At 41.7% G+C, this 24,345-nt stretch overlaps 1 protein-coding gene across 1 annotated transcript; it reads right to left on the minus strand.

Moving 5' to 3' along the window:
• Nucleotides 1–6: 6 nt before the first annotated feature.
• Nucleotides 7–24,345, minus strand: nsun5 (NOP2/Sun RNA methyltransferase 5). The gene is made up of 10 exons (XM_063031282.1): nucleotides 24,235–24,345; nucleotides 20,793–20,915; nucleotides 19,431–19,602; nucleotides 17,621–17,729; nucleotides 12,791–12,929; nucleotides 11,761–11,876; nucleotides 5,939–6,117; nucleotides 5,178–5,391; nucleotides 3,503–3,667; nucleotides 7–2,157 (listed from the first exon to the last, which is right to left on the minus strand). The coding sequence occupies exons 1-10, from the start codon at nucleotides 24,325–24,327 to the stop codon at nucleotides 2,022–2,024; spliced, it is 1,446 nt and encodes a 481-aa protein (XP_062887352.1). The 5' UTR covers nucleotides 24,328–24,345; the 3' UTR covers nucleotides 7–2,021.

Below are 24,345 nucleotides of genomic sequence, written 5' to 3' on the forward strand. Positions count from 1 at the left end.
GGTTGGGGGGGAGAAGAAAGAGTGAAGAGCATTTACACACGATTTGTCCACTTGTGATTGTGTAAGAAGCTTGTGGGTAGCAGCATGTAAATTGCACAGTCTATGATGCCAAATTACTTTTTAATAAATATTCCTTAGGACGGTCTTAATGTATAGAAACCCCCATTCCACATCACCATAGTTATAAGCATCTGTTGTGACACCAGTTGCTTAAAGACCTCTTATTCCAGAAGGGTCATTTATTAATTGGAGTTTCGTCCAATAAATATGCTTCACTAAATTTGTGCCCACAGTTGTCTTAAATTATGCTAAACTTAAAACATACAAATTACTGGAATATATCTTGATTTCCTTGTTCTTCAAACATTGAATTATGTTTGCCTCTACCAGGCCACTCAATGGAGCACTTTGACAGCTAAGTGTCTTTTTTGGAGAGGAAGGAAACCATACCTGTATGTTTTGTGATTTAATGGCCAGTTGAAACAAGTGGTATCAGAATTAGTTTTATTTTACAAAACAACTTGTAAATTATTTGAAAGTTAACCAGATAATTTGTATCCCACATCTGTCCAAACACACTTGGGTGGTTGGGGAATGGTGTGTCATTTAATTCATTACAACAAATTATTTACACTTCAGTTTGACACCATGTCATTTGATAACTTATCAAATGCCTGGGCTTGTCATTTATGTAATAACAAGGCAAATCTCATGTTTAAATATAAAGTTTTGACCCAAAAGGGCACTTGAAGTAACTACCTATGTAGATGAAGACTGAATATGCAGCAAGAAATGCTTTAATCCTAATGTTGTGTGTGGTCTCTGGTGACTTTGAATGGTAAAATACATGCAAGTGATGAATGTTGATGAGTAACTCATAGAATGAGTGGATGTGGAAATGTTAGTGTGCTTTAAAAATATTGTAGATTTCTATCATTGCAACTTCAGCTTGATAGAACTAGTGAGTGAATGTGCAGGTGTAGAGCTGACTGCAAGTGTGCAGAGATCTGATTTTTTTGCTTATGTCATTAAATTGAGATAGTTTTAAATAAAAAGCTGTGATTATGAAGACTTTTGCTGAAGCACTTCATTCTTACACTGGTTACACTCACACTTTGCCACTTATGGCATATTACAAAAATAAACATGAATTATTTCACCTATTGCAGTCTTAGCTCTGTTGGGGAGCCTTGAATTGAACCTGTCACAAAGACAATATGCCATTTTTATAGTTCTAATAAAGTAATTCAAATGTCTTATTTACACTTACCTTACTCAATGGTCTTTATTTTCTCTAAACTGATAACTCAATTGCCCAGTAGTTTTTCTCAAAAAGATTAGGCCATAGTTCAGCTGTTTTGTAAAACACATGGCATTCCAGAAGCAGTGAGACAAAATTCACCCCGTAATAGTTTTAAGTAAAATCAAGGTAATAAAGGTACATTTACAGCAATAGGCTGGATGAACATAACAGGTACCAATGAAAAACTACTGTATGTAAGCTAGTATTAGAATAGACAAGAGGTACCTCCTTTTTCGCTCAATCACCCACATTTCATATTAAAATCATGTGAAATACATCAATTTATTTGACCATATACAAAACAAAAAACAGTATCCTTTATTGCACGTGTTCCAGTTACAGGCTCAAGCGTTACCTTTACAGGCAGGTCTTGAACAGATTGAGGGCAGAAAACACTGACAGAGGGGATAACCCACATCTCCTGGTGTCTCCTCCCTCACTTACACACTCTTCTTTCCATTTAATATTGTTTGTTCATCCATCCCCTATCTACATTCACATAATCACTGATCATGCTCTGTCCAAATCCACTTCATACTGCTATATGCTGGCAATCTTTATTCCTTCCCCATTCCCCCCCACCCCAGTGCTGATTTAGGTCTTGACCCAAATTGTTGGCTTGCACCTTATTCCTCCACAGATGATTCTTGACTCATTGAATTCTTGCAGTATTCTGTTTTATTGTCCTGGGCTGCACCATCTTCAGTCTACCTTGTCCTCATACAATTGATTTGACTTTCTTCAATTTCTTTTTTTTGCGTCGAGCTGTTGGTGAGCAAGCTGCAGGATTTCCTTCCAGCACCTTCACAGAAGTAAGGCTAGATGCTGCAAGTGGTACACACTCCTCAGCAAAGCTAGAAAGATAAGATTTATTTAGAGATACAGTACAGAATAAGTCCTTACAGCCCTTTAAATAACACCACCCGGACAACCCCAACTTCATCGCAAGACCGTTTACAATGTCCAAGTAACCTATCCAGTACGTCTCTGGATTGTGGGAGGAAACCACAGCACCCAGGGAAAACCCACACATTCAACGGCAAAGGTAGAGACTCCTTACAGGATGCTAGGATTGAATTCCAACTCCGATGCCCAGCAGAAATAGTGTTGTGCTTACTGCAGTGGCACTATACACCATGGCAAAGTAAATAACATTACTTCTGAGCCCACTGATTCAAATAAACCAGCCATTGGCTACTCAAACCTTCAATTCAATTGAGTTTCTAAAAATTCCCATCTCTAAAACCTCTTCTCCTTTTGAGATTCAAGCTCTTTACTGTTATTATGCATCCCAATATACATCACCTAACATTACTGGCAGAAATTATTTGTTTCATCTACCCAATCTACTAATCTGTTCCCGCTCTCAGGTTTCTCAACAGGTCTCTATTGTGCCACCTTCAAAGTTGTTACTGCAAGTAAAGAAGAAACGGTCACATTGACACTTAGGGAAAGACTGTTTTACAATCACCCGATGAAGAACATTCATTGTAAATGCCAGAAAATAAAATCAAGTTGGTGGACTCAAAGGTCACAGAGGGAGAAACAGTTCTTGTTTCAGGTTGAGACCTTTCATCCTAAAGTCATTAACCAGAATTGTGAACTGTTTCTCTCTCAACATAGAAGCTACCTGGCCCCTGTATTTCCGGCAGTTTCTGTATCTATTAATCACTATTCTGTCTTTAACTAATATTGCGTATTTTAATTTTACCAATAAGTCCCACTAAATGTCTTAAAGAAAACTGGCAAAACATCAAGAGCTGAAGTCAGAATTTTAACTGGTAGGATCCCTGCAGCTACTGCTGCATCACAGTATTAAAAAAGGCACAGTATCTCTAGCCTAGGCTTTCCAGTGCGCCTTGTGGCAGCACCAATAACAATGAAGTTTATAACTGTATAATTTAATATACAAAGGGATTTATAAATTTGTTTTGACCTTCATATGAAGCAACAAAGTGAACAGCCACGTGTGCACATACACACAAAATCAATGTACAATAAAGGACACAATAAAAATAATATTTCTGAATAAAGATAATCCATTCACTTGCTTTGGAGAAATGAATACATTTAATTTTGTGCTACTAAAGAACCATGCATTCATTTTTCTGACATCAGTTCCAAGGATTTACCTCATTAAGATGGTTATTAGAGTTTGGTTCCAAGGATATGCTCATTATGTAATTACATTTGTATTACCTCTCTCTGTTTTGTTCCTTCTCATTTTGCCCATTGTGCTTTTCCAACATAGCAACAAAGAAGCCATTTGTCAGGGTGTCGCCCGGCGTGGCCCGAAGACATCTGGGACCTTCTGGGAATGTATCCAGACCACGACATGGCCACGAAGGCATCAAATTAACTAGTCTGCATGGAACAGAAACAGACGCTCTTAGCTCAAATGTCCCAATTTAACAAAAGCAGTGCACGTTCCCATTAGACTGCACTCAGAATGACACTGTTAGACCCCAAATTATTCTCCTAGTGAGGAAATAACAGTACGAGTTGGAGCCTTCAAGTGCTTCAACCAAGTGGTCACCCTTTGTATGTGAATCTAGACCATGCAAGTATAGAAGTGACCACAAGTAAGTATGACAGGGTCCAAACTAGAACAGGGGTCCCAACGGAAGTCAGTATTGAAAATACCAATGATTTTTTTCCCCCGTTCCACTTCAGGAGTAACACGGCTAATCATGAATTGATTCCTCTAGACTGGAAGAGTAGATGCAGCTAAGAAATACTGAGACAATCCAATGAAAAAGATGACAAATGTGCTGGATTAATACATCGAGTCAAAAGTTACTTGAGTGACGTCCATCTGTCCTTGCAGAAAACAGAACTCGCCGTTGAATTCATCCTGGACTCAAGGAATTTGTGTTTGGTTCTGAACTTTCCTACTTCTGTCAGCGGAGGGGCGAAGGGGGATTAAGGCATCCCATCTATCCCAGTTTACAAAATTCCTATCAATCTTATTAACACAATTATTTCCTAGTAATCTCTGTGCAAACCAGATTCTTTCAATTTCTGTAGCAAACCAACATACTCTTGGGGCAACTGACAGTAGCCAATGAACCTGCCAACAAATAGGTCTTTGTGAGGGTGTGTACCTAATCTTCCAGTCTAGAGGAGTCAATTCATAGCTCCTGGAGTAGCCAATGTGATTTCAGCAGAGTTTTTAAGGACTTGAGTAACAAGTTTATTGGTTTAGGTTCTTGGTTAGTCAGGGTGACAGAGGGAAGATAGGAGAATAGAGTTGAGAGGGATAATAAGTCAACCATGATGGAATGGTGGAGCAGAGCTGATGGGCCAAATGGCCGAATTCAGCTCCTATATCTTATGGACTTACCTTGTTACTCCTGAAGACTGGAGGGAAAAAATACCAGCGTTCTCAATCTTGACTTCTGTTCAGTGTGTGTTTTGCAGGTTCTAGTTTGGACCCATTCACACTTGCTTGTGGTCACTTCTCTATTTGCACGGCCGGACAATATTCCTACATTCACACAAAGGACGACCACTTGGTCGATGCACTTGAAGGCTTCCAACCTCAAAACTGCTATTCCAGGCAAAGAACACAAGGCTGGATCAAACCAAGCTCCTTGGAGCTGTGAGAGAGTAGCACTAACTGCTGAGCCAACACAGCAATAAGGAAAGCATAACTGGGAGTGAACCTACTGACGTCATCAATGGGGTAAAGTTTGAGTGAATTCCTCAACCTCCTTCCCCAGCCACAGCTATCCAAGATGCACAATATTACTTCAGGCTGATTAGACCATGTCTGAAAATTCATTTAACTTCCGTTCACTTCAGAAAATGGGTCAAATTAGACCATCTGAGACAGGGGTAAAGATTACGGACAGACTCCTCATGAAGTTATTACCTGAAACAGTTTGCATAACGCTGCAGTATCTTCTCCATAACGTCTTCATTCTCCTCACGATGGACTGAACAAGTTGAGTAAATGACTCTCTCCACACTTGGAAAGCTCAATGCGTGACTGAGTGCTCTGTACTGGAAAGCCGCCAACGCTTGCAGGCGCTGTGCGGACGACGAATCCTCATCATCTGTGAACTGGTTTAAGCGGTTTACAATTCCTGGTTTGGAAAAAGAACATCCGGCGAGGTGCGTCAAATAACGCAGTCAAAAGGTTTGAATGTCACCCAGTGGAGCTCAGTTCCCGCAACAATTTCAGATGTCAATACTTCCTTTTTAATTGCTGAAGGAACCAACCCAACAGGGAAGAATTAGCTGAGCCCATATTCCCATATACTCTTGACAGCAACTCAAACCACGGGAAACAGAGGTGGTGTAAGGGATTTTACAGACTGGAGCTGACATGGCTACTAGCACTTCTTATTTGAGTGTATTTTATTAGGAGACACCCATTCAGCTATAGCACAGCTGTTCTCTTTACCCCTTCAAAAATTTGTGCCCAAATCTCCCTTTGTACAGTAAGTAAAACCCCTTTGTACAGTAAGTAAAACTGGAAATTGTTTAGTACTTGAATAAAGCTTCAAATAAAAAAAACAAACAGCAACATTTTACCTTTTCTTCCTGCCTTCAGTTTTACTTACTGTACATACAAATCTCCATAAACCTTTGTGTCTCAAAGCTACCTGTAGTCAAAGAAAGACTGCTCACCAGAGCCACTGCATGAAGGATCCAGTAAAATATACTTTACATCCCGGTACTTGGAGTTGCTGGAATCCACAAGCAGGAAGTCCTGGTTGGCCATTTCATGGCATGTAACTCCAGCCCTCAACAGTAGGGTGCCCATCGTAGCCAAGCGCTTGGTGTCCAGATCAAATGCAAAGAGTTTCCTTAAAAAAGAATGAATTTAAGCAAAAATAAAGAAGGACCAGGAAATGTCATTTGTAAGTAGGACCAAGGAGAACCCCAAAGCATTTTATACGTATATCAGGAGCTAAAGGGAAAGAGTAGATCCACTCAGTATTTACTCGGAAGATGGACATAGAGTCTGTAGAACTAAGGCAAAACAGCAGTGAAGTCATTCAGTATATGGATTACCGAGGAGAAGGTGCTTGGTCTCGAGGCAAAATAGGGTAGATAAATCCTCAGGGCCCGACAAGGTGTCCCCTCAGACCATGTGGGAGGCTACTGCAGAAACTGCCCTTTGCCATAGGTAAGGTGCCAGTCAATTGAAAGATAGCTAATGTTGCTCCAATGTTTAAGAAAAGTTCTAAGAATCAGCCAGGAAATTACAGGCAGGTAAGCCTGATGTCATTAGTGGTAAGTTATTGGATAGTATTCTAAGGGACTGGATATAGAAGTATTTGAATAGACAGGTCCTAATTAGGGATAGTCAACATGGCTTTGCGTGTGGTAGGCCGTGTCTAACCAATTTCAGAGGTTATTTTTTGAGGAAGTTACCAGGAAAGTTGATGAAGAAACAGCAGGTGGATGTTGCCTCCGTGGACCTTAGCAAGGTCTTTGACAGGACCCCACGTGTTACTTTGGTCATGAAGGTTCAGTCGCTTGGCATTCAGGATGAGGTACGCAGTAAACTGGATTTGATATTGGCTTCATGGGACAAGCTAGAGAATGGTAGTAGATGGTTATCTCTGATCAGAGGCCTGTGACTACTGGTGCGTTGCAGGGTCCAATACTACTTGTCATCTTTATCAACGATATTAATGATGTAGTAAACTGGATCAACAAATTTGCAGATCACACCAAGATTGGGGACATAGTGGACAGCAAGGAAGACTATCAAAGCTTACAGCAGGAATTGGAACAGCTGAAAATATGGATTGAAGAATAGCAGATGGAATTTAATGCAGACAAGGGTTGCACTTTGCAAGGACAAATGAGGGTAGGATTTACAGTGCAGGACTTGCAGTGTAGCTGAATGGAGGAATCTGGGAATACAGATACATAATTCCTTGAAAGTGGTATTACAGGTGTATATACCCATGATCATAAAGAGAGCTTTTTGCATATTGGCCTTCATAAATCAACATATTGAGTACAGGAAGTACAGGAGTTGGGGTGTTAAGTTGAAGTTGTACAAGATGTGATAAGGCTCAATTCTGAGTATTGTGTGTAGTTCTGATCATCTACCCGCAAGAAAAATATTATGAAGATTCAAAGAGTGAAGAGAAATTTTACATGGATTTTGCCAGTACTGAAGGACCTGAGGCATATACAGGGAAAGGGTGAATGGATTAGGAGTTTATTCCCCGGAGTGTTAGAGAATAATGAGGGGGGATTTCATACAGATATACAAAATTACAGATAGAACATAGTACAGCACAGGAACAGGCCCTTAAGCTCACAATGCCGTGTCAAACCAATTAAATAATGAAATATCCAACCAAACTAACCCCTCTGTCTACAAATGTCCATATCCTTCACATTCATGTACCTAGCTGAACATCTGTTAAAAATCCCTAATGTAGCTGACACCACCCAAGGTAGAGCACTCCAAGTGCTCACTGCTGTGTAAAGAAAACTTGCCCCTCACGTCTCCTTTGAACCTACCTCCTCTCACCTTAAATGTACGCCACCTTGTATTAGACATTTCAACCCTGGGAAAAAGGTACTCCCTGTCTACTCTATATCTATGTCTCTCATAATCTTATAAACCTCTATCAGATCTCTCCTCAGCCTCCACTGCTCGAGAAAATAACCCGTTTGTCCAGCCCCCCATAACTCTTCTCGAAAAATACTCATGGAAAGTACTCATTTATGACCTCACCTGCATCCTCCACATTCAAGCAAATGTTTCCCCCCTTTAAGCGGCCTTACCCTCTCCCTAGTTATCGACTTGTCCTTGATGTATGTATAGAATGCCTTGCGATTCTCTTTAATCCCACTCTCTCTATATCCATGACTGTGGAGCTATGCCATCTATAAATTTGTTGATGATACAGCCGTTGTTGGGAGAATCTCAGATGGAGACAAGAGGGCGTACAGGAGCATGATACGCCACCTAGTGGAGTGGTGTCGCAGCAACAACCTTACACTCAACATCAGTGAAACGAAAGAGCTGATTGTGGACTTCAGGAAGGGTAAGACAACGGAACACATACCAATCCTCAGAGGGATCATAGAGAGAGTGAGCAGTTTCAAGTTCCTGGGTGTCAAGATCTCTGAGGATCTAACCTGGTCCCAACATGTTGATGCAACTATAAAGAAGGCAAGACAGTGACTATACTTCATTGGGAGTTTGGAGCAATTTGGTATGTCAGCAAAAACATTCAAAAATTTCTATAGATGTACCATGAAGAGCATTCTAACAGGCTGCATCACTGTTTGGTATGGGTGGTGGGAGGGGGGGGGCTACTGCACAGGACCAAAAGAAGTTGCAGAAAGTTGTAAATTTAGTCAGCTCCATCTTGGGTACTAGCCTACAAAGTACAGGACATCTTCAAGGAGCAGTGTCTCAGAAAGGCAGCGTCCATTATTAAGAACCTCCAGCACTAAGGGCATGCCTTTTTATAGTCATAGTCATACTTTATTGATCCCGGGGGAAATTGGTTTTCGTTACAGTTGCACCATAAATAATAAATAGTAATAAAACCATAAATAGTTTAATAGTAATATGTAAATTATGCCTGTAAATTATGAAATAAGTCCAGGACCAGCCTATTGGCTCAGGGTGTCTGACCGTCCAAGGGAGGAGTTGTAAAGTTTGATGGCCACAGGCAGGAATGACTTCCTATGACGCTCTGTGTTGCATCTCGGTGGAATGAGTGTACTCCTGTGCCCACCCAGTACATTATGTAGTGGATGGGAGACATTGACCAAGATGGCATGCAACTTGGACAGCATCCTCTTTTCAGACACCACCGTCAGAGAGTCCAGTTCCATCCCCACAACATCACTGGCCTTACAAATGAGTTTGTTGATTCTGTTGGTGTCTGCTACCCTCAGCCTGCTGCCCCTGCACACAACAGCAAACATGATAGCACTGGCCACCGCAGACTCGTAGAACATCCTCAGCATTGTCCACCACATGTTAAAGGACCTCAGTCTCCTCAGGAAATAGAAACGGCTCTGACCCTTCTTGTAGTCAGCCTCAGTGTTCTTTGACCAGTCCAGTTTATTGTCAATTTGTATCCCCAGGTATGTGTAATCCTCCACCATGTCCACACTGACCCCCTGGATGGAAACAGGGGTCACCGGTACCTTAGCTCTCCCACCAGCTCCTTAGTCTTTTTCACATTAAGCTGCAGATAATTCCGCTCACACCATGTGACAAAGTTTCCTACCGTAGCCCTGTACTCAGCCTCATCTCTCTTGCTGATGCATCCAACTATGGCAGAGTCACCAGAAAACTTCTGAAGATGACAAGACTCTGTACAGTAGTTGAAGTCCGAGGTGTAAATGGTGAAGAGAAAGGGAGACAAGACAGTCCTCTGTGGAGCCCCAGTGCTGCTGATCACTCTGTCAGTCACACACTGTTGCAAGCACATATACTATGGTCTGCCAGTCAGGTAATCAAGAATCCATGACACCAGGAAAGCATCCAGCTGCATTGCTGTCAGCTTCTCCCCCAGCAGAGCAGGGTAGATGGTATTGAACGCACTGGAGAAGTCAAAAAACATGACCCTCACAGTGCTCGCTGGCTTGTCCAGGTGTTACCACTGTTCCTCACCATATTACCATCAGGTAGGAGGTACAGAAGCCTGAAGGCACACACTCAGCGATTCAGGAACAGCTTCTTCCCCTCTGCCATCCGATTCCAAAATGGACATTAAACCTGTGAACACTATCTCACTTTTTAAAATATGTATTATTTGTTTTTGCACAATTTTTAATCTATTCAATATACCTACATTACAATTCATTATTATTTTTCTTCTTCTATATTATGTATTGCATTGTACTGTTGCTAAGTTAACAAATTTCACCATACATGCTGGTGATGATAAATCTGATCCTGACATTCTCTGATATTAAATGAAATATTAAATAAACATTGAACTATTTACTGGACCTGTCCATTGTCATTGTGTTTCAATATTAACCAGCCCAGGTACTCTAATTTTAACAATTTCACAACTGGCACCTCAATGAAAGCTTTCTGAAGGTGCAAGTGTACCACATTTCCCGATTCTCCTTTATGAGGTCATTCTTACCCTCGGCTATCAGGCTCTATAATGAGTCAACCTATAGCTGGGAAGTGATGAATTTCTCCTGTGAGACTGTAGTAAGTTATTTTTTATTCATTCTACTTCTTTTCTAATATATATATCTGTGCACTTGTAATGCTACTGTGACACTTTGGGATCAACAAAGTATCTATCTATCTAGTAGTTACAAACTCAAAAAAAGTGTCAAACACATCTTCCCTTTGAGAAAAACTCAGGACTCTACATGACTTGGCTCTTCCAGATTTTTTTTCTGACACTGATGTCATGCTAACTGACCTGAAATTCTCCATTTTCTCTCTTTCACCTTCCTTAAATGGTGGTACTGTCCAATCTGTGCAAACTATTCTTGAATCTGTGGACATTTGGAAGATGTTAAACTCTGCATTTGCAGTCTCCATAACAATCTCTTCAAATTTTTGGATGAAGAACATCAAATCCTGAAGATTTAATCAGCTTTCAATCCCATTAATTTCTCTAATATTTTTTTTAAAAAACTCATTTTTTTCTTTGTTTGTTGTTCACGCTGGATGTATTGGTCTATTATTTCCATGCTAAATTTTCTAAGTTATCTTCCATGAAGAGAGCCACCAAGCATATGTAATCTGGGTGCTACTTCCTTCTACCCAACGTAAGTTTCTTCTGTCTCAGTCCGTAAGGAACCTACAATAACTTTTGCTAATAGTTGCCTCCTTATGCATTTCATGGAAATGGTTACAAGCTGGTCTCATGTTCCTCTAATCTTTCCTTTCTCCTTATCCATTTCTTGGTACTCCTTTAATAAATTCTTAAATGCTCCTGATGGCTAAGTTTACTAATCAGGTGAACTTTTAATTGGCCTTTTGCAGGAGCAGCAAGCCATCTAGGAAAGGAAATGTAATCAGCCTTACTGCGTCTGCTCCAGGTTGACATCTCCAAGGTCCAAGCAAACCACTCAGTTTCAGTCAACCAAAGACAATGTGACCAACGAGAGTCAGGTCCCTCAACTAAATTTTAAAAAATCCCATGTCACCTATAATTGCCCCAAAACATTTAAAACCATCTTTGACCCCAATAATAGCTACAATTCCTCTATCAGATAAAGTTTATCTCAACAAAACTCTCACATTGCCTGACATTTGTTTCCCACCATCTACCCTAATAACTTGAAAAAGACAGTAAAGTGACAATTACAGAAAACGTATGGCAAAGCCGCCAGCTAGTTTCTTGACCATTGTGCAAGAACAACTTCAGCCCCAACAGAAACTTGGTGGTTGCATTTGTAAAGTTTGACATTTTGTTTGAGTTTCACAGGGTCCTTAGATCGTGTTTTTTTAAAAGTATACTGCAGTTAAAGCCCAGACTTACCCTTTGTTGCAAAGAATAGCGGCAAGATGGCTGGTCTTGTTACCAGGAGCTGCACAAGCATCGATTACATGAGAACCCACTGGAGGGTTCAAGAGATGGGCCGGGAGACAACTGGCCTGCAGATAAAAAGGGGTACAAAGGCAAGTGATCTGGCTGCAATGAGTAATTCAGTCAGCATGCAAGACCCACACCACAGCAAGCGATTTGTTGAGAGCTGGAGAAGGATAGAATGTGGGAGTACACAGAGCCATGGCATAAATTGGCTGTTGATTTAGAACAGCCCTTCACAGGATCCTAGCTTTAGCAGCATAAGCAATGCCTGGACAATTCACTTATTTTTGACTAATCTAGAAATAAAACAAAACTAATACACTACATATCCTGGAAATCTAAAGAGAAAAAATTGGAAATATTCAGCAACCTTCTACACCACATACCAGGCTATGAAGAACCAATACCCACTGAGAACTGAATACGCAGGAAACCTCTGTGGAGTTTCCATCTAAGTCAAGTTGTGAAGCTTTTTTTTCCCCTTCAAACCACCAAACACTCTTCACTGTCTGACACCATCCACTCTCTGACGTCATCCAAACCCCAAGTTCTTTACATACAAAATGACCCACAGAATCTAAAGTAGAATGCACCCCAGACATGGGAGAAATAGTCCCTCCGTCTAACAGAGGAATAGTTCAATTCTCTAAATAAACACCTGTCAGTGTCAAACATATTAGTGAAACATATATAGAAAGAATAAACCTGTTAATTTGTCAAATTCACACCTTTCAAACTAAGAACAATGTGCCAGAAAATGGCCTTTCAATTAATCTCCCAAAAGAACATTGATAAATACCACTTCATCCCCAAAACGATTCAAGCAGAACTGTAGATTTTGTCATCTTGCTACATGCCATTAAAAAGATTTATTTGGCCCTTTCAGTCAAATTGGAAAGGGTCTAATTAAGTAATAAATACACATCTCCATGTGTTTCAGGATACCACGAGCAAGAGGATAAAATGTAAGTTGGCTTACCTTATCTTGCAGAATGATATGTCCAGCTGTGTACAAAAAGTGTTCGTGAAGATCAGTCTTCGGGTGGAAAACGAGTAATTCAGGGAGATGAGGGTCAGAGATGAATTGTCTATGAGTGAGATTTTTCAGATCTGCTGCACTGTGGGAAAAAGAGCTCAAATGTGAGGTCACTGGACAAGAACCGGGTGAATGAAGATCCATTAATTTGGCAACAATATACAAAAGTCTACAAGCACGTACCAACGTGTACAAGGACAGCTTCCATTCCCTGCTGTAAGACAATTGAATGGTTCCCTGGTACAATAAAATGGAGTCTTAACCTGACAAACTCCCTCGTTACGACCTTACACATTATTATCTAGCTGCACTGCCACCTTGTATTCACTCTATGTGCTATCATAATGAACTGATCTGTATAAAACAGCATGCAAAGATAGGTTTATCACTCTGCCTCAGTACATGCAACACTAATAAGCCAATTTACCAACTGGCAAAGTTACAGATTTGATTATTCAGAAAAGAAAAAGTTAATGAATAAAACCTGGATCCTGTCCAAATAAACTCTGACATTTTGACCAGATAACTTCCCAACTGGGCATTAGGAAGTCCCTTCAGTTTACAAATTATTCTAAATTGACTTGGTGGAAAGTCCAATCTAAAGCAACAGATGAGACACACAGAATAATCTTAACAAATTGTGTTAATGGGTGTAGTCATAAATGTAACTTGTACTGATGTACCAACACATGCAACTATGTAACACACTGGAGAAAGCCACAGGGAAGCCAACTTCTCAATAAATGGCCCTCCTTTCTCTCTTTCTGCCTGTTACACTGCTGGCGGTTTGGGCACACTGAAGATCCGCCATCTCTGGCGATTTCCAGGGGTTCCCTCATCATGTCGGTAGCTTTCTCTCGGTTTTCCCTGTTAGTCGTGCAAGTACCAGGTGGAGACTCAGGAATACCGTCACACTCAGACGTAAAGGACTTTTCACTGCCGTTTCTCTAACTATTTTGTATTACAGTCAGGGTTGTTAGCCCTGAGCTGAACCCCCGAACCTGGAAGACAGGTGGTCCTCTACCCTTTGATCCTTTTGGCACAGACAACCCTAACAAAAGCCAAAGCATAAAGCACCATCTCCAGCCAACATAGCTCTCCACTGATCATTGAGGCACACAAGCATCCAAACCCAACGATTCTAATCACAGGGAGACGTGGCTTTCAGCACTTCACATCTATACACTTAAATTGTAAAACTGTGATCCAGGGACCAAGCCATCTTTCCAGATGAAGTCACGTTTCTTTCCTAATTTGGCGGATGGCATTCAATGCTTGAAATGCGGTCCCCTCTACATCCGTGAAACCAATTGCAGACTAGCTGACCACCTTTGCTGAGCCACTGAGTTCAGTCCACAGGAATGATCTGGACTTACTTTAATTCGTCATTCAACATCTACTCTGACCCACCTTTCTCTGGTTTGCTGTATAGTTTTGGAGTCTGAAACTAGAGGACATAGATTTAAGGTGAGGGAGGAAATTTTAGAGACGCGAGGGGCAATTCTTCCCCAGAGGGAGGTGGGACATGGAATGGCCTGCCAGTGGTAGAGATGGTAACAACTGCAATGTTCAAAGGAATTTACAGGGCACATGGATAGGAAAGGTGTGGAGGGATATGGGCCAAATGCAGGCAAATAGAACTAAGTCAGATAGGCAAATTACTCTATGACAACGTCCAATACAAGACTGAGGAACAACAACTTATCTTCTGCCTGGATATTCTGCACTCTTTAGGAAATTTTCCAGCTTCTCTTTGTTAGTACGGCCAGGCCGCTTAGACATGTACTACAGCTCTGCTGTTAGCAACACGCGTAAAGCAGAATTGGTTTCCAGCTGCCACATTATCCCATTTGGTCGCACCTCATCACAGATATTCCTTTGTCCCACCCATCCACCTTTGGTGCAACTGAACAGTCATTTGCTTTCTTGCTTTTCCAATTCAGCGAAAGCGTTTTGGACCTGAGAATCTTTCCACAGATGCTGCCTGACTGTCTACATCATTTTTCAATTATGTTTTATATCACATGTACATGTACATGTACATGTTCAATCTACATGTAGACTGGGTGAACCAAATTGGTAAAGGTGCTGAGGAAGAGGATTTCTTGGAATGTATGCGGGATGGTTTTTTGAACCAACATGTCGAGGAACCGACTAGAGAGCAGGCTATTCTGGACTGGGTTTTGAGCAATGAGGAAGGGTTAATTAGCGATCTTGTCGTGAGAGGCCCCTTGGGTAAGAGTGACCATAATATGGTGGAATTCTTCATTAACATGGAGAGTGACGTAGTTAATTCAGAAACAAAGGTTCTGAACTTAAAGAGGGGTAACTTTGAAGGTATGAGACATGAATTAGCTAAGATAGACTGGCAAATGACACTTCAAGGATTGACGGTGGATATGCAATGGCAGGCATTTAAAGGTTGCATGGATGAACTACAACAATTGTTCATCCCAGTTTGGCAAAAGAATAAATCAAGGAAGGTAGTGCACCCATGGCTGACAAGAGAAATTAGGGATAGTATCAATTCCAAAGAAGTAGCATACAAATTAGCCAGAGAAAGTGGCTCACCTGAGGACTGGGAGAAATTCAGAGTTCAGCAGAGGAGGACAAAGGGCTTAATTAGGAAGGGGAAAAAAGATTATGAGAGAAAACTGGCAGAGAACATAAAAACGGACTGTAAAAGCTTTTATAGATATGTAAAAAGGAAAAGACTGATAAAGACAAATGTAGGTCCCCTGCAAACAGAAACAGGTGAATTGATTATGGGGAGCAAGGACATGGCAGACCAATTGAATAATTACTTTGGTTCTGTCTTCACTAAGGAGGACATAAATAATCTTCCAGAAATAGTAAGGGACAGAGGGTCCAGTGAGATGGAGGAACTGAGCGAAATACATGTTAGTAGGGAAGTGGTGTTAGGTAAATTGAAGGGATTGAAGGCAGATAAATCCCCAGGGCCAGATGGTCTGCATCCCAGAGTGCTTAAGGAAGTGGCCCAAGAAATAGTGGATGCATTAGTGATAATTTTTCAAAACTCGTTAGATTCTGGACTAGTTCCTGAGGATTGGAGGGTGGCTAATGTAACCCCACTTTTTAAAAAAGGAGGGAGAGAGAAACCGGGGAATTATAGGCCGGTTAGCCTAACGTCGGTGGTGGGGAAACTGCTGGAGTCAGTTATCAAGGATGTGATAACAGCACATTTGGAAAGCGGTGAAATGATCGGACAAAGTCAGCATGGATTTGTGAAAGGAAAATCATGTCTGACGAATCTCATAGAATTTTTTGAGGATGTAACTAGTAGAGTGGATAGGGGAGAACCAGTGGATGTGGTATATTTGGATTTTCAAAAGGCTTTTGACAAGGTCCCACACAGGAGATTAGTGTGCAAACTTAAAGCACATGGTATTGGGGGTAAGGTATTGGTGTGGGTGGAGAATTGGTTAGCAGACAGGAAGCAAAGAGTGGGAATAAACGGGACCTTTTCAGAATGGCAGGCGGTGACTAGTGGGGTACCGCAAGGCTCAGTGCTGGGACCCCAGTTGTTTACAATATATATTAATGACTTGGATGAGGGAATTAAATGCAGCATCTCCAAGTTTGCGGATGACACGAAGCTGGGTGGCAGTGTTAGCAGTGAGGAGGATGCTAAGAGGATGCAGGGTGACTTGGATAGGTTGGGTGAGTGGGCAAACTCATGGCAGATGCAATTTAATGTGGATAAATGTGAAGTTATCCACTTTGGTGGCAAAAATAGGAAAACAGATTATTATCTGAATGGTGGCCGATTAGGAAAAGGGGAGGTGCAACGAGACCTGGGTGTCATTATACACCAGTCATTGAAAGTGGGCATGCAGGTACAGCAGGCGGTGAAAAAGGCGAACGGTATGCTGGCATTTATAGCGAGAGGATTCGAGTACAGGAGCAGGGAGGTACTACTGCAGTTGTACAAGGCCTTGGTGAGACCACACCTGGAGTATTGTGTGCAGTTTTGGTCCCCTAATCTGAGGAAAGACATCCTTGCCATAGAGGGAGTAAAAGAAGGTTCACCAGATTGATTCCTGGGATGGCAGGTCTTTCATATGAAGAAAGACTGGATGAACTGGGCTTGTACTCGTTGGAATTTAGAAGATTGAGGGGGGATCTGATTGAAACGTATAAGATCCTAAAGGGATTGGACAGGCTAGATGCGGGAAGATTGTTCCCGATGTTGGGGAGGTCTAGAACGAGGGGTCACAGTTTGAGGATAGAGGGGAAGCCTTTTAGGACCGAGGTTAGGAAAAACTTCTTCACACAGAGAGTGGTGAATCTGTGGAATTCTCTGCCACAGCAAACTGTTGAGGCCAGTTCATTAGCTATGTTTAAAAGGAAGTTAGATATGGCCCTTGTGGCTACAGGGGTCACGGGGTATGGAGGGAAGGCTGGGTTCTGAGTTGGATGATCAGCCATGATCATAATAAATGGCGGTGCAGGCTCGAAGGGCCGAATGGCCTACTCCTGCACCTATTTTCTATGTTTCTATATTGTATATGACAAAAATCAGGGCTATCAGTAAACCACACTTACCACATCAACTTAAGTGAGAGCATCAATCAACCAAAGAGAACAGTGATTAAACGACAGCATCCGGTTGGTAAGTGTGAATAGCAATGCTAATTTCTCTACCTTCCCTTCGACAGCCCAGAGGCTTAGGGACAATGGACCAGACTGGTCTTGTATAACCACTTCTGAAATTAATTTGTGCTGGCTATTGAAGAAAAAGATCAAACCTACTCAGTTGCCTGCCCGAGATAAGCATAATCCTCGCGTTTGAAGTAGTCAATTACATCCTCCACGTTGGTTTTCAGCAAATTCACTCGGACGTAACGAGGCAGTTGACAATCTGGGAAGAGAGGCAAGGCTAGGGATATCACAGCAGCCAATGCTAACAAAAACCATGCAGCGGAGACGTGACGAGGAAGGAAGTAGGTACAGGCGTTTCTACAAACTGCTGGTAAAACCACAGATTAAATGTGATTTATCCAGCCATCTCAAGGAAGCAAAACCATAACCACTGGCAATCTGATTTGTCCTTGAACTCAATCAGGGGTTCGCAACCTGGGCTCCTTGGATCCCTTGCTTAATGGTATTAGTCCACAACATAAAAAAGATTGGGAAGGCTGCTTTAGATGCTAACATAGGTAACACATGTGATTAAATATAATGGCGTATGTTCAGAGTGTGATGACCACAGAACTAACAATGCTACCAACATCCACATAGATATTCTGATTCCTAAACTTTGCTGAGTTAGCCTCCCAGCTACACACACAGATATGTAAGATAGAGTAACAGAGCTAGAAATAATTAGCCAAAAGTTCTAGCTCTAATTACACTGCTCTGTACAAATTTACTTCTGGTTGGTAGGATGCTTCTGACTTGCTGGAAACCATATGAAACTGAATCAGACTTCAAGATCTTCATCTCATTTTGAACCCAAGTTGTTCTTTGGACTTCACTTCCAAAATTTCACTCTTTAGCTTAAGTCCACTCTGCCTCGATACATCTGCTGCTATAATCTCCCGACGCAACTATTCCAGCACGCTCACTTTATTCTCAGTGAACATCACCTCAGCTCTGCTTTCTCCAACTTAACCGACACCGTGGCCTTACCCCATTCTCACAGGCCTTGCGGCAAACACCCTTTTAGTTACGTTGTTTACCTCCAATTTCCTCCTGCCCTCTATTCAGGCATCTCAGGTCTTCCAAACCCAACCCAGCCACTGGCAGCCATGCCTTCAGCTGGCAAGCATCTAACTTCTGCAATGTCCCCCCCCCCACCTTCCTTTCCTTCTCTGACCTTCCCTTCAGGCCCACTACCTTCACCAACCTTCGATTTTTTGTCTCAGCAGAACCTTATCAGCTCAGCAAATTTTTGAACCTCTTGTATGGTGCCCTGAAAATGTTTGCTAGATGAAAAATACTATATAAAGGTTGCAGCAAGGAGGGGAATTGAACAGGTTAGGCTCAGAGAAAGTAATGGTAAGGGGCCAATGTTTTCACAATGAAAACTAGCCAAAGCTGTAAGAGGCCTTAACTCAAGAATTACAGATCTTAGGAGCTCTTACCTCTGCTTTGGTGTTTTGGAGCATTTCAATCAGACCAGCTAATTAAGAGTCAGTAAGTTAAGGATTTGAGCTAATTTTTTTTGGCACTGGGAATAAAATTATCACAGGGAATGTGAAGCATTTTCTTTGACATAAACACTGCCTGCCTATTGTTGTTAACATTAGCAATTTCATGGCACCATTTAAAGAACTTTTCTCAATATCATGGCTAACAATTCAAAATCAGAATCAGGTTTATTATCACCGGCATGTGATGTGAAATTTGTCAACTTAGCAGCAGCAGTTCAATGCAATCAACTTTCCTTCAATCAACACATCTAATCTGTTAGTCAGTTAAACTGCAGCTGAGTACATGTAGCTAATGTTTCTAGTTAAAGAATACACTTTATAAAATTGATAGGTAAAGATTCTATGAATAATCTGGAAATACAGTAACAAAGAATAAGTGCACTCCACTGTGTCAGAAGGACCCATACCTTTTGCATCAGAAGGTTTTGATTCAATGAGGTCCTCATCGCGGTAAACTTTTCTTTTTACCTTTAATCTGGCCAGTGCTGATTTTAGCTGCGAACGATGTTTCATAATCAATACCTTCCAGCTCCCGCCACACTTCAGACCCTTCCCAAAGAGGAGATCATACACAAGCACCTAATGTTTAAAAAAGTCAAAGTGATTGTTCTGAGGTAGCTAATTGTGCAGATTTCACATGAACAGTCTCTAGATTCCAAACACTTGCATATTTTAGTTTTAGAATCAAATCTCATGAACATCAATATCCAATCTGACAAACCCCCTCTTCCAATTCCTTTCCTTTTGGCTACTGATGCAAGCACTAATACAGTTCAAGTTCTCTTGCCCCCTGTGACATCCATCTAGTATTAACAACTAATCACGTTCCCTTAAGAACACTGGAGTTTGATTCTAAACCTACATCATAAATCTGTCAGATACTAGCGAATATGCAAGCTGCACACAATATCCTACAGCCACTTAAGTCATCAGGAGAATCACTTGCCCCTCCTTGAACTCATGGGCTCACTGCCCTTCTGATTCCCTGCTCTCTCTCCGTTCCATTCCCATTCTATTCACTCCCATCCTATTACTTCCCTGTTCCATTGCCTGTACACTTGCCACTCCAGAGAAAATAACCCATGGTTGTCCAACATCTCTTTATAGCTCATACCCTCCAAAACCCTTACAAACATCCTGTAAGGGGGTGACCAGAATTGCACACGATACTCCAAGTGCATCCTAACCACAGATGCAAAATGTGACTTCCTTACAATATCCAAACCAATGAAGGCTAGCACGTTATACACCTTCTTTATCAGTCTATATAGTTGCGTGGCCACTTGCAGGGAGCTATGAACTTGGATCCGAAGAACATACACAAAGTGCAGGAGGAACTCTGCAGGTCAGGCCGCATCTACGGAAGTCGGTGTTTCGGACCAAGACCCTCCTTCGGGGCTGAGAAGGAAGGGTGGGGGGGAGGGGGAGTGCCAAAATAAAAAGGTGGGTTGAGGGGAAGAGGCTAACTGGAAGGTGGTAGGTGGAGCCAGGTGGGTGGGAAAGGTCAAGGACTGGAGAAGATGGAATCTGATAGGAGATGAATCTGAATGGACCAAAGGAGAAAGGGATAGAGGAGAGGACCCGGTTGGGGGGGGGGGGAGTAATAGGCAGGTGAGAAGAGGCAAAAGGTCAGAGTGGGAATAGAGGAAGATGGGATAGGAAAGGAGAAATCCCAAGAACCCTCTGTAGAACAATCTGTAAAATAATAGAAGATCCATGGAGAAGATATCGTCAAAATTCTGATCTACTACTCACATAAATAGTCATACCTTAGCAATATTGATCTGCAGTTTTTTCTCCTTCTTCAACAGGTCTGTCATGCTAATGATCTCCTCCAGCACAGGGGTGTATCTCAGTGTTTCACACACCAGCGCATACAGCTGTTTAATATTCTGAAAGGCAAAAACCATTAATGTGGCACTTTCTGTACAAACATTCCCACTTATTCATACTTTATCTTGTCAGGTTTGCTTACTCAGCCTCTTTACGAGGCGCTGCATCCAGCCCAGTATCGCTGTGGGCATGGACACCAGCTACACGGAAACACATTTTGTGCTTTGTGAGAATGGTAAACATATCTTCAGAGCTCAAAACTAGGAATTCAATTATTATAGTTCTTGGATAAGGATTAAACTTAAGAAATAAGTTCTTGGGATAAACCAAGAAATTAGACACCTGACAGTATAGCTGGGAAGGTGATCCTAAGGTTACAATCATCCCATGTATCCAAGACTATGGAGGGAAAGACTTGAAAGATTTCAAGGCAGGTTAATGACCCTAGTCTTGTTTACAAACCTCTATCAAGCACTCTAAGCCATCTTTTTAAAGGAGTTTTCACAGGATATCAAGTCAAGTCAAGTCACTTTTTATTGTCATTTCAACCATAACTGCTGGTATAGAACATAGTAAAAATGAGAACGTTTTCCATGACCATGGTGCTACATGAAACAATACAAAAACTACACTGAACTACATAAGAAAAAAACACAAGAACTACACTCAACTACAGACCTATCCGGGACTGCATAAAGTGCACAAAACAGTGCAGGTACTACAATAAATAATAATAGATAATAAACAAGACAATAAGCAAAGTAGAGGGTATAGTAGGTTGGTGTCAGTCCAGGCTCTGGGTATTGAGGAGTCTGATGGCTTGGGGGAAGAAACTGTTACATAGCCTGGTCGTCAGAGCCCGAATGCTTCAGTGCCTTTTTCCAGATGGCAGGAGGATGTTCACCATTTCTATCTACATCACCATATGCTCTTTCGAGATGCTTTCGCTAGTTCCCTTCCATATGAAGCAAATAAAAGCCTGACAATTAATCTTTCACATTACTATCTGAAGCTCATACACCTCTCAAGGACAATACACTTCCTGTAAACTGTCCACCCATCAAGTTATGGTTCTCTTATACTGAGAGAATACCAACTTGAAATGGATCCTCAACAAGAACTTCCAATCTAACAATAACCATTGTCGTGTATGTTATCTTGACACATTCTTCCTGACTCTTTAACCTGCTTTATTACTAAGCATGCAGTTTCTCTTATAGCTCAGGAGTAAACATGCCAATGGTGAAGAAGACTACGAGTTGAGTTTCATTGCAGATTCGTGCAATATTTAAGCAATCTTTGCTGCCTAAGGTAGCATCTTTTGGGAGATATTTTAAACCAAGGGCACATCTGTCCTTCAGCAAATAACACCACTTCCAAATAGTCCAAATGTCCCAATCTATATTTATTACTCAGCCAGGATCACAATATAAACCTCTGGTTATTACTACATTACTGCCTCCAGTCTTTTAAATATCCAGACAATGCTGTGTTTTCTAAACTTCCAGAGCAATTCTTCTGTAGTCTTTTGGGATAATTCAAAGTAACAAAAATGTTCTATAAGATGTCACAAAAATATGATTAAGATTGTAGTTTTACATAACATAAAAGTGCTGAATAACTGAGTAACAAGTATTTAAATGATATTCTGAACAAATTACAGTACAGCTATAAAACTATTTGTTACTAATAGTTATCAGAGGAATTCCATGTACGCTGCAGTGCTCTTTTGATTGTGTTAATTTACAGTCAATCAGCACACACACTCAGGTTCGCCTTCATATAACTGCATCCTGCAAATTGTAATTTTCATTGTAATAATCAAGATGATTGCCAAATCTTCAAACTTTTCATAGTTCCTAACTTGCAGAAGTAGTGCAATCATTTCATTTTCATTCCGGCTGTTTCTGGCATCTGAATGGTTGATACCATGGTGAGCAAAACAGTTCTGAATTGTCATACTGCTTAATTCTCACCAACAATCAGTGACAAAAGTCAGTGTTTTAAAAAAAACATAAATATATGCAACTAACGCTATTTAAACCCTGTTCGCTCTAAGCTCGGTGTAGTGTCCACACAAGTGCACTCAACATTCGCTAGTTAGAAACTGTTTGGCAACAGTCTCTTGTCCCAGGCAAGCAGCAAAGTGTCCCAAATAAAGTTTTTTTCTATAAGAGTTGTCTCAAATAAGCAGCTACCCGATTAACCAGAATCACGTGTGCGCGCTTGTGTATAAAAATGGGAAATATTCAGCAAGTGAAGCAGCACCTGTGGAAATATAAATTGTTTCTTATTTCACAAAATGGAGACATAAGAAACTGCAGGTGTCAGAGTCGGGAAGAACACAAAACACTGGAGGAACTCAATGGGTCAGGCATTATCTATGGAAAGAAACAGACAGTTAATATTGTAGGTCAATCTGCTTCATGCGGACCGAAAAGGTAGAGTGGAGACAGCGGGGATAAAGTGTGATGGAAAGAGATGGAGCAAAAGCAATGTGGATCCAGGTGGAGGAGGGTTGATTGGCGACTGGAGGAGGGGAAAGTGGGGATAGTGACAGAAACTGGGAGGTGACAAAGGGCTGTGGATGGTGGAATCTGATTGGAGAGGAAGGTGAAGCATAGGATCAAGCGGGAACTTTCCACAGATGCTGCCTGTTGAGTATTCCCACTATTTTCAGTTTTTATTTCACATACAACAGTAGAAAGTAAGAACAGGTCCTTCAGCTCGTGATGTTGTACTAAATTAAACTGGCAATTAATTAGTAACTAGTATTTAGTTACTAGTAAGGTAGTAATTAATTGCATAACCAAACAGAACTTGGTGCTCTGCCCATCATTTATTCCTTAACTAAACAAACTAATTATCCACATCTACATTACAATTGGCCCTGGCAGGCTACCTCACCGACTGGCCAAATACCTCCCCCCCCCGACACACTCCCCAATGCCCAATCCCCCTTCAACATGTCCACCATTATACACAAGTGTCCCTCCCTCATCTCATGCCCACTGTGACACCTACACCCTCCCTCACCTCATGCCCAGAGACACCTGTACCCTTCCTCACCTCATGCCCACTGTGAGACACCTACACCCTCCCTCACCTCATGCCCACTGTGACATCTACACCCTCCCTCACCTCATGCCCAGAGACACCTGTACCCTCCCTCACCTCATGCCCACTGTGAGACCTACATCCTCCCTCACCTCATGCTCACTGAGACACCTGTACCCTCCCTCACCTCATGCCCCTGTGAGACTTACACCCTCTCTCACCTGATGCCCACTGTGAGACACCAGCCTCCCCTTCCCTCATGCCCGCTGTCAGGCAGCTGCCTCCCTCACCCCCGATACTATACACCGTGGCTCATCTTACCTCATACCCACTGTTATACACCAGGGATTTGACAGAGCCACGCTGCTCCCCGGCCTGCTGCAAGACAGCGGCCGCCTTCCCATACAGCGCCATGGATCCAATCCACGTGGT

The sequence above is a fragment of the Mobula hypostoma genome, chromosome 23, assembly GCF_963921235.1.
Source record: "Mobula hypostoma chromosome 23, sMobHyp1.1, whole genome shotgun sequence".
Lineage (NCBI taxonomy): Eukaryota > Metazoa > Chordata > Chondrichthyes > Myliobatiformes > Myliobatidae > Mobula > Mobula hypostoma.

What these genes read in the sequence shown, in the direction of transcription:
- nsun5 (XM_063031282.1), bottom strand. Translation starts at nt 24,327, where the DNA reads ATGGCGCTGTATGGGAAGGCGGCCGCTGTCTTGCAGCAGGCCGGGGAG. An exon ending in AAAACCTTCTGATGCAAAAG is followed by an intron (nt 17,730 to 19,430) that starts GTATGGGTCCTT and finishes CTCTCTTCCCAG; the next exon opens with ATTGTCAACTGCCTCGTTAC. An exon ending in CGTTATGCAAACTGTTTCAG is followed by an intron (nt 3,668 to 5,177) that starts GTAATAACTTCA and finishes TGTTCCATGCAG; the next exon opens with ACTAGTTAATTTGATGCCTT.